Consider the following 19,136-nt stretch of genomic DNA (forward strand, 5'->3'; position numbering starts at 1 on the left):
GTGTAATCAAAGTGGAAGGGAATCACAATCTATTCAGCCACTTATAATCTTAAGGTAACACTCTTAATCCTACATTCCTAAAAAAAACATGTGATACATTTACATTTATGTCCTTCATCTAATCCTAATATTTTCTCTTAAGTTTGGCTTGATATATGTGATATTTCCACTATTTATAGAGAAGTTGGCTGTGTAACAACACACTTTGATACAGAGCTCTTACATGGCCAACTAAATGTAAGAAATGTGCATATATCAAAAATATTTTCATGAGCCTAGCCCAAGCTATTAAAGGGGCAATTCTGTATTTCCAAAATGTATTTGTAAAGTGTGAGTCTATGTGAACTGCTCAGTGCTCGTTGAAACTGATTTTAATGTACTAACCGATGAAAAGGTTAATCCATCAACAAATGTGACACGCATAATGAAATTACTACTACTACGACAGTGAAAACCTGACAGGAAATGAAAGGAGAAAGACAGATGGTGGATGACATGTAATAAAGGTCACTGGCCCGACTTGAACTGGCAACATTGAGATGATATGATCAGCATCTTGAATAAGACTGTGACCTTGTAACACCAGCTTAAAAAGGCAGGGAGTTACATGCTGACCTGTGAGAAAGCAAAGAGGATGAGAAACAAAAAGCTGCGTAGAGGACGTAGAAAAAGGGTCAAGGGGGGGCCCTCAACGTACCAGAGTGACTTCTCGATGATCTTGGTCCTGAAGACCTCTTCTTGGTCCAGGTTGACAGTGCAGTAGCAGTCCCTCATCCTGTTTGGCCCCGGGTACGGAGGGATGTTTTTTGCTTCCCCTGCACAAAGAAAAAGGGAGGAGAAAAAGCAGGAAGGAGAGAGTGAGCAGTTATTATTCAGGAACGCTGTTGTAGGCAATAACAATGTGTTCACTCAGGCACACTGCTATAAGTGATTACTTATTTAAGAACACTGAAAGCACGCAAAGTTTAAAAGAAAATAGCGTTATGTAAGTCCACACCTGTTTTAGCTTCAAATAACCTGACAGCACATATAATGAGCTTAGCTATGTCAAGGTGACTACTTTTACACTGGATAAGCAAATATTAAGCCATGCTGACTGAAACAGACATACAAAAAAACAATTAAACTTTCCAAACAACATGTGAAAACTGGGAGTGTGAGTATTGTCAGATCTGTGAATGAAAGAATCTGTGTGGAACATTTTCTGAATCCTGCTGAGGCTCAATCTGTTCATCAAACACGTGTGACAGATAGCACTCCCTTTCACAAGAATGTGGTCCAACCACCCACCAAGACACACACATACACACACAAATGCACACACAAATACACAGGTGGTGCTTCAGTCCCTCAGGATCAATACATTCTCTTTTATGGATCCATAATAGTCAGTATTTGTTTCCTTATTGTGTTTCTCTTGGCCATGGGGACCCACAGGACTCTGTAGTCTATAGTTACATGTGTGTTAGTCCAACGTTGTCATTGTTTGCTCCAATAACTTTCCAGCATCTCCATGGAAATCTGATGCTGCCATTCAGCCAACAAGCTGAGCTGCAGCATCACCTCTCACACTTTTTCTTGCTTTGAAAAAGTAACTTCTTCACAATGACAGCATGAGTCTGTGGCTGTCTACAAATGTACACCTTTAAAAGGTGATCCTCTAGAAGCCAACAGTTTTGGCTTGAGAAATTTAAAAATACGATTATTTTTTACTTCTTATATTGTTTAATTTGAAGGCTTTTTACCGGCCTGTAGAGGTAAAGTGTCCAGTATTTCACAAAAAATTGAGCAAGAATCGCAGGGGGAAAAACACTGTAACAAGCAAATGAATAGCAATAGCCTGTAACATATAACTATACTAATATACTATTGGTAGCTTTTAGTCAACTTTTAGTCAACTATACCAATCATCATTTCTACAGTCTGTTCAAAGACAAACATTTCTGTTGCTACATAATGGCAGAACAACACTGTAGGGGAGAAAGAGGAGAAAGTTGACATTTGACACTGGATAACTGACTGTAAATCTGTAAAACAGATAGCTACCTTAATATTAATGAAGTCATTTTTAATGTCAATACATCGGCACATAAATGCAGCAGTCCCATTGGACTTTTCAATCAATTTACGCTCTCAACTCCTATAAATAGTAAAATGTCCACCTCAACTAAACTATGTATGGGAAACACTACACTGCACCCATTCACTTCTGAGAGGATTTCCCAAAGAACTGCATCTAATCACAGAACCAGTTTAATACTATAAAAGGAAGAGGTGGTGCTGCGACAATGAAAACGTATCATGTGCCATCACAGGGAGGAATGTAGCACCCACTAACTTGCGATCACACCGTTTGGATACACACTGGTAGGCTTATTCTGCAGCCATGAGACCAACCAGTTAAGAAAAAGTCCTGCAAAAAATGGCACTATTTTAAAGGATATGTGTGGAGGTATTCTGGCCAGTTATGAAAGAGAACCTAACTGGTACATCTCTACCTTTGGTCCATAATTCTACAGAGGATAAATATAAAACCATGCTGAGACAAGGCGAGGTGATTAAGTGCCCTCTGTGGGGTTTGTAATACAACAAGGTGTTATGGCTGATTCACACAGTGTGAGTGGATCATTACACAACAATTCACACTTATAGCATTCATTCACAAATTAAGACACCTGAGCTGTAAAAGGTGACACACACCCCACTACATCAATTTGTTGTTAAAGGCTGCAACTCTGTCTGTGTTTACAAGTTGGAGCAAAGAGATGACGCAAGTCTCTCTTATCTCTGTCTTTATCTCTTTACTTCCCACTGTTATTAGATCTCCCTCCTGTCTCCTCTCTCTCTCATTTGTTCACCCACATTTATTTTATCTCCGTCCTGTAATCCTCCTCATTCACCCTGCACTCCTGAATTCCCTCCAGTCTCTGTTTTCCACCTGCTCTCATTCATTATCTGTGCGTTCCCTTGATTGGACTGCACCATCCGGGTCATCTTAGTAACCAAAACATCATGGGATTACCACAGCTTTCTCAGCTCTGTGTGGGTGCATGTGTGTGTGTTTAATGACGCAACATGCAATGTTAAAACAAATCCGAGCTACTGGAGAGCAGAAAACTTCTAAATAAGAATTTGTATAAAGTTTATCTTCATATTTTAAGGAAACTATGTACATCACATACGCATCTTTTAGCGCATCTTTTACTCCAAATATTGTATTTTTTTAACATTCCTGCTGACCTTTCTCCAAAATTTCTGATGTGCATTTTTCCAGCAGGCAGATGTTTCAACCCATGCAGGTGCAGGTGAAACATTTTCTGCATAGGTGGCTTTAAGTGCAGATGTGAAGCCTCAACATTAACATTTTTATTATTGGCCTCATCACAGATATATCACAGACTTACTACTTACGTACTTTTTATTTTCTTTTACTATGTTTATTGTACCAACACCAAGATAAATTCCTTGTTTGTAAAACCCAACTTGGCAATAGTTTAAAAAAATGTTGGTCGAGTTAGTTTATCGATAAAAGTAAAATGCAACAAAATCCAATGGAAACAGACTTAGCGACTCAATCATGATGGTTATACAGCTGCTCTTTTAATCACGTCATCTTGTTGCACCCTCAATGGACCTAGGTTTGCATGCACCTGGAGAATTAGCGCCAGGAGCTGTTTATCTCCATGTGTTCAACTTCAAATTTTTGTATTTATAACAGTAGTAGTGGAAAAACACATTATTTTGCATTTTCTCTTGCCGATTGTCTGTAAATTTGGTTAACATTTACGCTATGTTTGGATGGAAACTTGGCTAATGCTTGAGGATGCTTACAAAAAGGTCATCAGTAATATAAATTTGCAATTTGTAGTTATTAGGCTAAAAGATGCAACAACAAAAAACACCAAGGAGGTCCCTTAAGCAGCATCAGCCCAGTCATTAGCACAGTTACAGTTACAGACATCGGTGGCATCTTTAAGCCTCCTGTTTAGGGAGAAGGAAGCCCTGGACAGATGAGTTGATAAGCAGCAGCCTTGGGAAGTTTACTACGACAGTGAGGGTGTGAACTATACAAGTTTCGGTTTACTATAATTTTATGTTTGTGTTTGATGGAGAGTGAGTCTGTTACAAAAGAAAGGATAAGCCTCTCTAGTAGCCTACCACTCAACACGTTAGATTAAAGTCTTTATTATAAAACCAGAGTCTGTAATCCGCTGTCTCAGGCTGCCTATCATTCTCTCTAACTTTCTTTTTATCACGGTCCATTTGGTAAAGTTTCTTCTTTTCCTTTTTGTATGAACCCCCTTTCGGTTTTGTCATAGTCGCCTCCATTTTCCTTTTCAACATTAGCTTTAACCTGATTTCACTTTCCTCTATTTCTGGTCGCTTCCCCTTTTTCATCTCTCTCTCTATTTTACTTTCTCCAGAGGAGTGCGTTTGCTCTCCTCAAGATTCAAAATAAGCAAAAAAAAAACAACAACAACAACAACAAGAGCAGCAGCTTTCTCTTTCATCAAGCATCACTGCTGCTGCCCTTGGAGAATATCTTGCCTTGGTATCTGAGCAAAACACACTAAATTTGTGTGTGTGTGTGTGTGTGTGTGTGTGTGTGTGTGTGTGTGTGTGTGTGTGTGTGGGCGCGCATACTCTGTGTTGTTCACGCAAAAACACGGGGGCGCTGAACAGAAGTGCACAGAAATAATGATGACAGGAACACCCCCAAGAGGGCGAGAGTGAAAAGGAGCGGATCGACACATCAAAAAAATGTCGACTCCCCACGTCATTCCTGTGGAGGAAAGTGACGAAAAGGAGGAAGAAATGAGAAAGCACAAGTGATTGAGCCAATGCAATGGACGCAGTGAATGTGCAGCTTTGTTCCTCTTCCTCCTCTGTTGACTAGTCGGCCACACTCGCGCATACAGTTACAGAGACGCCGCTCCACTCGTTATTCTAATCTTCTCTGACATGAACACATTCGAGGATACACAGGCGTGAATGCTTTCGGAGGCTGTGCGCTCGACTAGCAGGCCTGGGAAACACAGGCTTTAAGGAAAGGAATAAGGGGGCGGGGGAGGGGTGTTACTGAGAAAAATACAAGCAGTGTACTCAATCAAGGGTGAGAGAGGAGGAAGACTGAGAGAGAGAGACAGAGAGAGAGAGAGAAGTCAGATAGAAAACTGGAGAGCAGTTAGCTTTGGAGAAAGCTACAACAGGAAATGAGATGAGGAGAAAGGAATTTCAACTGAATCCAAGATGTAGTTTAAAAACAGTGAACAACCCAGTTACCCCTGTGTGTGTGTGTGTGTGTGTGTGTGTGAGAAATGTGAAAGACTGAGAGACACCGTGAGAATGGAAAGAAGGACTGAAACTTGCACAAGCACAATTTATTATCCCACAGTTAATACTCAGTTCCTTTGATGCTCCTAAGCAGAGAATCAAAACAAGAACCGAAACAAAACTGTTTTGTCATTAGTGTCTGTCTGAAAATGACAAGGCATTACACCCACAGACGCCTTCTCTGTGGATATTCACTGTAGTCGCTTTCACAGTAAAATATTCTTCTATCATTGAAACTAGGGGCTGTAACTTGCATTTATTTTCATTATCAGTTTATATTTTGATTACTTTCTCTATTAACTGATTTACTCCATAAAATATCACAACAACACTGATTAACACTGGTGTTCAGATCTCAAAGTCATGTCTTACAGGGTTTGTCCTGCGATTTAGTTTTGCACTTTTATAATGTTGGTGCACTTGTGTGAGACTGATTAATACAAGAATGAGACATCCTGACTTTAAGTCCCTACTATGGGACACTCTCCCAAACATCGGACTCCGACACTTCCCATAATGCAACTTGACAGTGCGTATTGTTCAGTCTCCACTGCCCGGTAAATACCCATGTCTTTCAAACTCAGACCCAAATTAGCGTTGGGCTGTGAGGTAATTCTGACATAGGTTCACAGACTGAACTGCAGATGATGTGACACCCAGTGGCCCAAAAAGACCTTTTCTTAAGGACACTTAAGGACACGGCTGTAAACACTGAATACACAGAAAACATGTTGACAGAAGTCAAATCTGAGCTAGGTCCAATAAAAATGTGCACAGGGTTGCCGGCGCACGGGGCTCCGGCGTCTGATAAACCTTTAAATGCATTAATTTGTTACTCAAACTGGACTTCCTGGATCACACTTCATGTCTCACCGGTACCAAACAATACGCCCCCACCACCACAGCCCCCTCTGTCTTTATGTGTAAAAATGTTGGAAAGCCCCTTTAAGGTAGCTTAAAACTGCTAAATAATGAGTTCTAAAACAGTGTGAAAATGTGCAGGTGGAAGCAAATGTTTGTGCATTAAATGCAATAATCCAGAGAGCACTCGTCAAGACGCCCAACTCAAAGAATAAATGGGACACCAGTGAAATGACAGATACCAACAGGTAGCCACATTTACCACTTTGAACTTGCTTTAGCTCATCTTGAAACCCACTGTCACCCAAAGCCTGTTTCACCCTTAAATTTCCGCTCCACCCGTGTCTTTTCAATATGAAATCCTCTCCCACTTGAAGCCCTTAAAGGTGATAGTTTCGGTCCTTTGTAAGAAAAGCTGTGGTCCCGTTGCACGTCAGTTACAGAGACGTCCCACAGTGACAGTGTTTCAAAATTACAGCAGCCAAATCCACTTCTCCACCGTCCAAATATGTTTCTAACAATCCCAGTTTGACCAAAAGCAGCTGAAGACGCAGCACCTGGCAGTGCTTCGGAGCTTTGAGGAGGGCAACAGGACGACATGGCTAAAACAACAAACTTTTTATAGCCACCTTTCAAGCCTACATGGGCTAAATGTTTGATGCAGTGTTTGGGTGGAGTATCACTATAAGTAGCCTAAAAGTCAGATTAAAAAAATGTGACACATATAGTACACACTGAATCTATTTGTTTCATACTGAACTGAGGCTACATACATAGGTCTCTGATGAAACACATGTATTTTATATGGCTACACCATAAAAATTAAATGGTACTAATTATCTGTGCATCATTAAGACTCTATTCTTCAAAATGTATCCTGATGTATTTAGTATCCTTAGAACATTGACTGCAATTTAGAATAGTTTTCTACTTCTGACTGTACCAACCTAACACCTTTAAATGCAAACCACAACAGTTGCTAGAGCACCATGAAGAGAGTCAGTGTGGGGAAATGTGGGGAGTTTACAGTTAAAGACTGACTGTGCTGCACACCACAATCTCTGTGATAAACCACTGTTCAGTTACTGATCAAACTCACTCTGTATCTAGCGCAGCCTGGAGCTAATGTTCAAACTGATTTGTTAGTCTCAATGGAAAACTTGAGTAAAACCAAAATAGACGATCACAAAAGGCACACCAACACACACACACACACACACACGCACACACGCGCAGTGAAGTTACACTGTGCTAGGAGAAGTCTGCTCGCATCATTCAAGATGCGAGTCTAATCTTTTAAACCAGTGTGGTGTCATGGTGGAGTGTAGTTAGAAGTACATGGAGAGGACACAGTTTAGCCTCAACACTCTCTCCAGATCGCTTACCCTTACACAATTCTCAGAATACTCTGTGTTTGTTTGTTTTTATACTTCTAGAAAAAGATGTAAAAGGAGACGTACCTCTCCCCTACATACATAAACACTCACAAACCTAACATACACAATGGTGAGAAGATATATCTTTTGCAAGCACAGGAAAGGGAGAGTGAGTTGGGTGCAAGTCCCTGTATGTGGCAAGCTGACATTACTTGTGTTGCCAGAGGAGAGGAACGCTGTTGCAAAACCTGATTTTATCAGTGTGTGAAGCCATTTGCCACAGACGTTTTTTTAACAGCTTGAAGCTTTTTCACAACAGAGAACCGACATGGTTACTGCTCCTGACACTTCTGGAAACTCGGGTTTCTCTCTCTACTGTACAGCATGGTGACTGTTTTCATGCTTATGTCATTGTCAGAAGGTAGAGGTCATCCTCGGGAGGGATTGAGACTTTTCCCATGGGGCAACTGAAGGACATCCTGAAGGAGCGCTACTCTGGGTGAGCTCTCCAGCCCTTTATTTACCCCCTCTGACCCTGCATGCTGGGCCTACGGCGATACTTCCCCACTATTCCTAGTACTGTGTTCTTGTGGAGGAGTGCGGGGGAGAGTTGCTGTACCCAACCCGGATTATTCCACCAGCCTAAACCTGGACCGAAACGCAGTCTCCATCTAAACAGTCAACACATATGTTTACCTCAAAGGACTTCCCAGAGAGCTAGTCTTCTAGGACAAAATACAGACATACATATATGCATGCATATAAACTCCTGAATGTATATATACATTCGGGGTGATATGCAAGCTATTTCCCCCTTACACACACAACTTCTTATGAACATAACGTCATCATAGCCTCACGTGAAACTTGCTTCATCTAAATAAGAGCGGGAGTCCTCCATGCAGATAGAGCATTTCTAAAACATTCACCCCTCCCCGTCACTCCATGTCTCCTATTCAGTCTGGACAGGAAGAAGTTTGGGAACCTCTGCTGGCCATCTGTCAAGGGAAGGAGGGGGGCTCTGTCACTACAGACCAGCGTTTCGCTCCCAGGCTCACCCAGCCTGAATCATCCAGCCTGAGGTGCCTGAATTCAGCAGCCCGCTCCTGTTTCTTAGACCTCTGACTATTTGTGCCCTCTACACAGTATGTGATCTAGTGTTCCTTCCTATTAAATAGTAACACAGTGTTGCAGTAACACTACAAAGCCTCAGCAGTGCAGGTCAAGTACGAGGAGAACTATCGACAACAAGGTCCACTCTCAGGCCTATCCAATAACTTATCCATGGCCACCTCACCTGGTAACTTTATCTAGCAAACTATGAATATAAAGAGACCATGCAGCAAATGCACCAACGATAACAAATTTTTGTGTTTGATTATTGCACAGAGGTATCTGGTGTGTCATCTTGAATACAAAATACACTTCCTTTAACCCCTGAATGTCCAGTTACCCCTTTTAATTTAGCTCTTGATGTAGCATTAGAGCTGCTGTAATCAATATTATTATATTAACAATAGATCAAAATGACTGTGTAATGTGAAAAAGGGGTCAGGGTTTAAAATGATTGTTGCTCAATAAGCCACTGTATGGAACCAACCCAGCACCAAAAAGCGCAACAGCAACCAGCTGGTGAACACAGTGGAGCATTTAGCAGCTAAAGAGCTCGATATTTTTCTTAGATGTTGAAAATAAGCAACTGTTTGCTAACAAGTTCACCACATCAATTTAATAGGTGCCAAAGTTGCCTTTAAAGCTTACACAAAATCTATTATTGCAGGTTTAAGGTTGCAAAAATAATTTTATTCCATATTGTATGACAGAATCATACTGTCTATACTGTATTTTCAGCTTCTTCCACTATTTAACCTATATGTTCAAAGCAAAGTTTGGCTGCACAGAATGAGATTGTAATCATTCCCCTACTGGCAGGTGGGTTTAAGATGTAATTTATTTTTACACATTTCAGTGCAGGTTTATACAGTCATTTGCACCATGATACAGTTTAAAGTCTTTTCCAGTGTTCTGAATCTGTCGGAGTTTGTCAAACTATGTTTCTAGCAGTGACAGAGAAGTCGAATAAACATATGTTGTTGTTAATTAGAGCAAAGTCCCGACTCCAGCTGTGCCACTGAGAATTCTCGTCTCTCTGAGCGCTGAGACACAATCGCAGACAGATGAAGCACAGGCTGCTCCTGTATGTGAGACACCACCTCTGTCCCTCGCTCAGTGTCTCGCTACATCTGCTTTGCATTAGCTTGTTGCCATGCAGGAAAAAACACAATTCTTTTGTAGTCTATTCCAGCCAATCAGGAAGTGAATTGGGGGTAGTTTCCTGTTTCCTGTGTTCCCCCAGACAGTATGGACTCGGGCCCAGTAGCCCCGTTCGGTTTCCAAAAATCATGTGTTCCTCCAGGAAACGGAAAACAGTCATCCCCATAATGTCATTGCTCCCTCTCTCTCTCCTACACATATGTGGCAGATTTTCAGCTCTGAGTCATCATCCAACTGCAGTCTCATGCCAAAGGACAAGACTTTGATGAAAACAATGTGACGCAAGGGTTACATAGACATTACCGGGAGAGGAGCTCAGTGGGGATCCGACTGACAGCGAGTATGACTGCTGCTAGGTAACTACAAAGTGTAAACTCTACTGTCTCCACTGTGGGACATAACAGACGAACAAGGACTGATGAAACTCAATAGTCCAAGCTCCACAACATAAATATTCTTCAGGAACGTCAGTAAACTGTAAAGACATACTAATAATGCTTGTTTCCAAATAACGAGACGTCATTTTGCTGGTGGAGGAATGTAACAAAGTACATACACTCAAGTACTGTACTTAAGTACTTGTACTTTTGTTAAGTATTTCCATTTGATGCGACTTTACACTGCTAGTCCACTACATTGACTGAAAATAGTGTACATAGAGTCCACGTCTTCTAATGTCTTATTTTGTCCAGGCAACAATCCAAAAACCACAGATATTCAATTTACGATAATATGAAACAAAGAAATGCTTAAAATCTTTACAACAGCAGAAAACAGCATTTTTTTTAGCATATTTGCTTGAAAAACGACTTTAGCTATGATGCATTAGTAATATTATAATATAATAGCATATAACACATGGCATTTTTCTGCATTAAGTAATTTTGATAGTATATTCAGTACATTTTGGTCATGTACTTTCAATTGTGGTATTGCTACTTTTAGTAAAGGATCTGAATGCTTCCGTGTTTAGTAAGCAGGCTTGTGTCTAGGAAAGGCGTTGGTGATGTGGCAAGAGGTCATCCACTCATTCAGTTTTCATTCACAGGAAGTCAACGCTGCTGGCTGACTGAACATTCATTCAGAAAGTGCAGCAATCTAACAAGACCTTTGTGATTTAACATTACAACTCTCACTCTCAGGTCTGAGCATATTATCTCAATGGGGCTGGATTAGATGATAAACTCAAGGCAAGGTGGTTCTCCCTCCAGCTGATTCGCAAGGGCGCAGCAGCCAACTTCAACAGCAGGTAGAGAGCTTAAAAATACAGCCTAACTTTGTACATGAGCTCCAGTGAAAAAAGGGGCCACAGGAGTGTTTTTGTCTACTGCTAACTGGTATCATCACACAGCCCCACAGCTTGTATGTTTGTTGTCATTCTTTTCCTCTGCTCATCCCTTCTGTCGCATGTTTGGAGTCAAAACAAACTGGACAGCACAGCCAGGATGAACCGGGTGCCAGATGTCCATGAAAACCGAGAGCAGACGGTCCCAAATGTCATGTATGTCCCGTATTGACCCGAGATAACACAGAGGAAGTGATTGTTTATTTTGTATGTTTTGATATTAAAAAGAAAAAAAAACGAGTCATAGAACTGGTCCAATTGCAGCATTTTAAATGTCTACCCCTAACAAAATAAACACTAAAATGTTTATTATAATTACAGCTGAAACAATTAGTCTAATAATTGATTTATACTTTCCCAAGCATCGTTACAACAAATGATCTGATTCCAGCTTCTAAAGATTTGCAGCTTTTGTTGGTTTTGTATCACAATACATTTAAAATTGTTGGCTTTATGACTGTTGGATGGACAAAACAAACTATTTGAAGACATTACCTTGTACCCTGGGAACTTATGATTAGTACTTGTTTACTTTTTCTTACATTTTGTACACCAAAACTAACCAAGAAAATAATCTTCAGATTAATCGATTATGTACATGGCAAAAGTGTCTGTGTAATGTAAAGTAAGCTTAGACATTGTTTTTCTCTACTGTTTTAATATTATTTCTTTCCCCATATTCTCATTATAGTTATTATCTATCGTAATTCAGGATTTACATGTGTATAGGAAAACGTTCCATTATGTAATTACTAGTTTTACTCACAATCAGGGAAATCAACTTCTTGTTGTCTGCAATTTCTGAATTGCATAAAAACACTAAAGCCTCCATTGCAAGCTCAACTCAGCCTCCCCATGGCTCCATTCACAAGATATGCATGCACCACATGCCTCCTACAAACCAAGGGTACCCACTGGAAGCCAGTTAGATATCTAAATATAGAAATCTGGCCTACCAATCAATAGCTAGACAGTTAAGCATGAAGCTCTGGGGGGGGGGGGGGCAATAACATAAATGTGTGGCTGCAGTTAAGGTGTGATAAAGGTTTATTTGATCTGAAATGTCCATAAAAAGCATCTGGATCTGTGCAGTTGTTAAGCCTTATTTTCGCATTGCCTGTTAAATATCACCCAGCGTGTTCAGATCAGTTCCAAGTCTCCATATGTACACATCTAACACTGGTTTCTTATGGCAGCTGCCAAATTTCCAGAAGGCATTAATTCTCTCATTTTTCCCCCCTTTTACATGTTCAGTTTTACAATTTGCGGTTCACAGACCGTGCGCTGAGGGTAAAGCGTGTGATTTGAATCGCAATAACAGAAGGAACAAGACAAATCTGTCCCACTCCAGTCTCCAGCCCGCACTGCCTGCCCGCTTGGCCCGTTAATATGGAGCCATCCATTGAGGCGCTCAGACTGGGGGTAGGGATTTTTCTTCTTACCTATTTTTATTTTAACGCTCTGGAAAACCCGGAGACCTTCCTCTTCTACCGCCATGCTTCAACCGTGGCTCTTTTCCTTTTGACGACTACAAAAAGACAGTCCTCCACGGTGGTCGGTTCTGGCCTCTCCAGCGCACGGATATTCCAGGGGTTTTGCACATCTATGCTCTCCGAACAGCGATCATACTCAAGCCCGACCGCTGCTGGTGCTGCTGGCTGGTTGAGAACAAGCGAGCAGATTCAGCAGCAGCAGCAGCAGCGGCGCCAGTGGAGGTGTGGCTCCGCACAACACCGCCCACACATATATATGGAAGGGGATCCGTGCCACAAAGAGAATTGACCCTTCGCTAAGCTATGCTCATTTTCAGGTTCATATTCATATTTTTGATTTATTTATTTTATTTAACCTTTATTTAACCAGATGACCTCATGGAGATTTAAAACCTCTTTTCCAAGAGAGACCTGGCCAAAATAGCAGCATATTGACAAAGCACAGTAAAAACTATTGTTTGTATTTAGGAGTTGTACCAGAATAGATTTAGTTTACATGGTTTCATTTTCAAAAAACACCATATTTTGCTAAAAGCACGTCTCTTTTCACCCTGTGTGTTGTACGCTTAAATTTAGTGTGAAGCAGGTAGTTGATCCAAAACAAAGCCATTTAGCAGGTAACTGTGGCTTCAGTTCAGCTGTAAATGATCAGGCAGAACAACCCAAACCAGCTGTAAATGTAAATGCTCTGTATTTGTATAGCCCCTTTCTAGTCTTTGTGACCACTCAAAGTGCTTTAACACTACATCACATTCACCATTCACACAGGCAACCTGCTCTACCTCTTGAGCCACCGCCGCTCCATTTAACTGTGCACTGGTAACATTGGGTAAGGAGGGTGGGGTTGAGTGGAGGCAGCGGGCAGACGTCTTGTTACTGTGTGTGCTGCAACTTAGTGTGTTTCTCCACCAGTGTAAGGGGGTGCCACACTAGCTGCTAGGCAAGCATTATGACGCGTGTTACATAATGACACAGACAGGCCTAGGTTACTGGACTACAATCAAGCTATTTTCAGGCAGTTCAGAAACAGTGAAGGCTACGAGAGATGGTAACTCCTTTTGGGGTGGACTTGGGGTTTTTTCATTTAACAAATCTTTACTATCACATGAACAAAAAATATATATAACTCAATAGAGGAAGAGGGAACGTCCAAAAGCATAACATGACCTCTTTAAAGGGAAAATAAAGTTTCTATATTTGTTCATGTCTTCCACTATTTAATCAATCATTTGTGACAAAATGATTTTTTCTCTCTTTTGTTTTTCATATGACCATCATTACTGTGTAACTGAGAATTACATCCAGTATCTTGTTTCTCAGCACAGTGTTCAGGTCAGGGTGTCATGTAAAGTGCCAAATGGCCACAGTATGTGTAGTTATGACTCGTGTAATATTTAATTTGTAATTAAAAGTGAATATCATAACTAAATAGCAAGAGCAATATGCTAACAAGCAAACTTGCATTTTGTAACTTTGGCAGCAGCTACCAACACATCAACACACCCTGTGCCAAGTACCATCCACTGCCAAAACCAGTGGCCAACAGACATCTCTATATGACCTACTTGATCCCCTTAAAACATAGCAGCATTACTGTTGTGGATGACACTGCTTCCACTTATCCTGCTCTTCCTTGGCGCTAATAACCCCTCATATATCTGCTTCAATCTTCCTACTCCTCTCTGGCGTTAATCACCCCTCATAATGGCTACAGCGTCATATCGATGGCTAGACTCTAAATTGACAAAAACTAGCTCATAATGTTGAATGGTTTAGAAAATATAATTGTAGCCGCTGGCAAAGCTAGCTCACCATGCTCCAATACATCAGCCTTGTATTTGTTTCTATCTGAGAATTGGCAGTGCATCATCGGTGGCTGTTCAGAGAGTGTGACTTTTTTTACTCCCCCTTTATGGGCCCCACATGCAGCAGCATGGGCCTGACTCTGCTGGATCTCCCCAGATTGTTTCCTACATCAAATAGACTGCAAAAAGCAACATAACAGTTTTATTTCTGTGGAGCAAATAATCTGTTGCAATCCTCATGATCTGATCTTTGTAGGCTGAACTTAAACTGAATTGACACAAAATGTAAATTTATGTTGAGTCTTACAGTATGGCCTGAAAGTGACTGAAAAATTAGACAAAATGTACAAAGGAAATAACAATGCCCCTCATCGCTTAAACTTAAACATCGACCTGATGATTGTTGGTGATTTTGTTTGGTGTTGTTTTATGTTTCAACCTAAATTTACTCAGACAGCATGCATCAACCTTACTTAGCAATAAAGTCTGTTAACTTATTTTCAAATTTTGCATTCACTATCTTTGTTATCTATTCAAATTATTCTGTTCAAGAGGATACTTCAGGTGTGCAAATCTCCACTAACTGAAGGGAGGAATCATCATAAATCTCTTGAGAGCGAGATTATCTAATTGTTATGGTCAATACATATTTCTTGAATGGTGAGGATTAGGAATCAAGTCTGTGTCTCTCAGAGATCCACAGCTGTAATTAAAAATGCTATTAGCCTAATGTATTTGACTCACCACCAAACTATTGTCGAACTATCTTGGTGACAGACAAACAAAAAAAAAAGGAGGTAATGGAAACACAATCTCTATGGCTGAAGTGGCTATACAGCTAAAAGAGAAGTGTTCTTACTAAAACACGACAGCAATAACCCGGAAAGAATAAGTGGTCCCTGTTTGTCCTGTTGACACTGATCTTGGGCCAAATTTAACAGATGGAAGAATGGACTAGGTGCTGTCCTGCCCGATAGAAGGTGTGTCTGGACAGGATTTAAGATCCATTCAAGTGAAAGGCGCAGGGTCATCATCAGCCCACATTTGAGCCTTCTGGGCCACGCCTCTGAGATCACTATGACCACATTCCTCAAAATAGCCGGAGTCTTGTCTGGAACGCTCTACAAACCCAGCTGGCTGAGCCCAACCCAGTAGAGATGTGGGGCTAAAGAACAGTCATACAGTATGTCTACAAGGAACGACAGTTAGCTGCAGGGCGTCTGCTGCCGGCCAAGGTGTTGGGATTAGCTGTGACTCCTTTAGAACAGCTCTAAATCTAATTAGGCTATATGTCTCATCGCTACTGTTAGCCTGTTAGAGTCTCCACTAGAAGAGAAAATACAGCCTCCACACAGCAACAATCCTGCCATGCATTACAGCTAACTTTATGCAGTAGAGGGGAGTTATTAAGTACATTTAAATGCAATTTAGAGGTACCTGTACATTACTTGAGTATTTCTACTTTATGCTACTTCTAATCAAGTACATTTTCAGAGGGAAATGTCGTACTTTTTACTCCACTACATTATTTGACAGGTTCAGTTTCTAATTACTTTACCAGTCAATCCATATTTTGTCAATCGTTTTGGCTTTTGACCCCTTACAAAAAGCAGAAGGCTATCCAGTTGGGACATTTGTGTGCCTTTGACTATCTCTTCTCAAATGTAAATGCTGCATATATAACCTCTCACAACAAGTTTATTTTGAAGAAAGTCTTTGTGATAGCATGATGGAACAGTAATAATGTAGGTCCTTTATGTTGGCCACATCCTGTCAGCTGCATGTTTGTGCAGCTAGTCGCAAGATGGGAGAGCGATTTGGGCTCTAACTTCATTCAAAGTTGATTTAGCCCAGCAGCTATATTGAAAAGTCTCATCTTGACTATACCTTTGCATGCACAGGTGTAACACCAGTCAAATCACCATAATATAAGAATACAATGCAAGAGTCAAGGATTGCCACTATCATGACACACCAACCAAAGTAGCATCATATCTGCAAGCAAAAATGGGAGGAGAAGAATACAGTTTTTCTTAGCTATATGCACAGCGTCACATAGGGAAATAATGCTTTAAAGACAGGCATTTATTTCAGTTTAGCTAAAGTGTCTACGCCCTGTGGTAAACCACAAGCCTGTGTGCATGTGTGTGAGAGTGTTAATGGTATAAAGCAGAGAAGCCCCTCATACTGTGGAGGTCTAAATTATCTCGAGCAAAAAAGTGAATAAGGATATCAAAATATGTGTAAGTGTTAGCGAGGCATCAACCACTATCAGTGCAAGTGTGTGTATATGTTTGTATGTGTATGTGTGTCAATGCAAAGCCAGTGACAGAAAGAGGAAGAGAAGGCAGATGCTGGTTCTAAGCAGATTAGTGAAAGGATGCTCATTGTTATTTTATTATGCACAAGCCAGCCACCAGAGCAGTGTTTGAGGGCGTTGCCACACTTAAAATAACTGTACACTTACAACTAACCCTCCGTACTATAGCTTGTGTTGGGTTTTTTTGTAATACAAGCATACACTGTAACGTACATTGTACACATGTGTATGGATATAATATATGTGAGAGAGACAGAAAGTGCTGAGTTGAACAGATGGTGACTGACGTGTGCAAAGTTAATCCTGGTATTATGAAAAAATGATATATACGTATGGATCACATCTTAGAAGAATGCATGTGATCTGATTTGTGGAAAAAACACAGAAATAACTTTAATTTAATGTCTCTGGGTGCATAGTTTTCTATAATATATCCAACTCACATAAGCAGAATCTCCATGTTGATCAGATTTGTTGTTTTTGATTTTATTGTTCCCACCCTCATCCCTTCTCAACATTGCATCTGTATGAAATAAAAGGACAAAACGCAGAAATCATGCTGCAGGCTAGAAGTGTGGTTACAGAAAACCTAATGAGCAATACGTGCAGATAAGCCGATAGTCCTTTCTTCCATCCTCAGTTAAACCAGCGATCCAAACATTTATCCAAACACAACCTTTTGTTTGACATCAATGTCCATTATGATGTCCTTAACTATGGAAAAAAAAAATCAATTTATTTTGAATAGTAGCAACAGTACTGCCAAACATTATTATGAATAACTTCAGTGTTATCAACCCTAAAGAGCAAAGAGCACCAAGTGTTACTGCAGCAATCATACAACTATCAATGTTACAGCACCACCTAGTGTCCGATTCAATCCAATTGCAAGATTTACATAATGGAAGCAGTAGTTCCAAGGCCAGTTTCATTAAGAAATTTTAGACTAGTCTTTTATGCCAGTCCTAATTTTTTTCCTTAGATTGGTTTAATGCAAGTTTGACAGTTTCGTATAAATAAAGACTGACCTCAGACCCCCAGGCTAACTCTGAACTAAGAGCCATGTTTCCATGACAACAACCACTGATAGCTGCTGTTCAGTAGCATCAAATGTGGAAAACATTCATCATAATTTGTGGTTTTCTAACAATGTTGCAGGGTGAGCAATAAGAAGGAAGTTTTTTAAAAAGTGCAGTAACTGGTTGGAAATATACAGCAGTGTCAGTTGTGTTTGTTTGCCTGAGGAAACTTTTCTGTAGCAGAGTCAGCAGAAGTACTGAGCTCTGCCACATGAAGAAGCCACAGCATCTGAACTCGGCCACAGGTCTGCTCTGAGTTGACATTTTATGCCGTTGAAAGTGTTTTCTATTTTCGCGCTACTGGCAAAAACTTAACAGTAAAATTTCCTTGTCACTGTTGCATTTTTCCAGAAAGCTGCAGGAGTAAAATAAGCTGAGTGTGTGTCCTATTTAAATTATTCAAGAACTACACAGTTTTGCACAAAAGATTAATTTAGGCATCTATGTGAAGTCTGACTATTGGTTTGATCTAAGTCATAGTCAAAGTATGTCTTTATGAAACTGACGCGTGGTTGACACAGCTTTTACATTGATTGGATTTCCTGAGCCCAAACAATGCACATTACATATCCTGATGATTCTCCAAGCTACTAATTAGTTATTTTGCTCTTGAAGTTTAAAGACAGTTCAGCTGACAGCTCATTTGATAGTTATTGATAAAATGTCATGCAAATTGTAGTACATACACTCACCTAAAGGATTATTAGGAACACCTGTTCAATTTCTCATTAATGCAATTATCTAATCAACCAATCACATGGCAGTTGCTTCAATGCATTTAGGGGTGTGGTCCTGGTCAAGACAGTCTCCTGAACTCCAAACTGAATGTCAGAATGGGAAAGAAAGGTGATTTAAGCAATTTTGAGCGTGGCATGGTCGTTGGTGCCAGATGGGCCGGTCTGAGTATTTCACAATCTGCTCAGTTACTGGGATTTTCACGCACAACCATTTCTAGGGTTTACAAAGAATGGTGTGAAAAGGGAAAAACATCCAGTATGCGGCAGTCCTGTGGGTGAAAATGCCTTGTTGATGCTAGAGGTCAGAGGAGAATGGGCCGACTCATTCAAGCTGATAGAAGAGTAACTTTGACTGAAATAACCACTCGTTACAACCGAGGTATGCAGCAAAGCATTTGTGAAGCCACAACACACACAACCTTGAGGCGGATGGGCTACAACAGCAGAAGACCCCACCGGGTACCACTCATCTCCACTACAAATAGGAAAAAGAGGCTACAATTTGCAAGAGC

At 40.6% G+C, this 19,136-nt stretch overlaps 1 protein-coding gene across 4 annotated transcripts in view; it reads right to left on the bottom strand.

Moving 5' to 3' along the window:
- rasa3 (RAS p21 protein activator 3) overlaps positions 1 to 19,136 on the bottom strand; it is a 50,752-nt gene that overhangs the window by 29,216 nt on the left and 2,400 nt on the right. For 3 of the 4 annotated variants that reach the window (XM_046032060.1, XM_046032062.1, XM_046032061.1), the window contains exon 2: positions 698 to 815. In XM_046032060.1, coding sequence (XP_045888016.1) covers positions 698 to 815 — 118 coding nt within the window. Of the gene's footprint in view, positions 1 to 697; positions 816 to 12,632; positions 12,854 to 19,136 lie in introns of those variants that run through there. The other variant, XM_046032059.1, reaches the window with a different exon arrangement.

The sequence above is a fragment of the Micropterus dolomieu genome, linkage group LG20 (assembly GCF_021292245.1).
Source record: "Micropterus dolomieu isolate WLL.071019.BEF.003 ecotype Adirondacks linkage group LG20, ASM2129224v1, whole genome shotgun sequence".
Taxonomy (NCBI): domain Eukaryota; kingdom Metazoa; phylum Chordata; class Actinopteri; order Centrarchiformes; family Centrarchidae; genus Micropterus; species Micropterus dolomieu.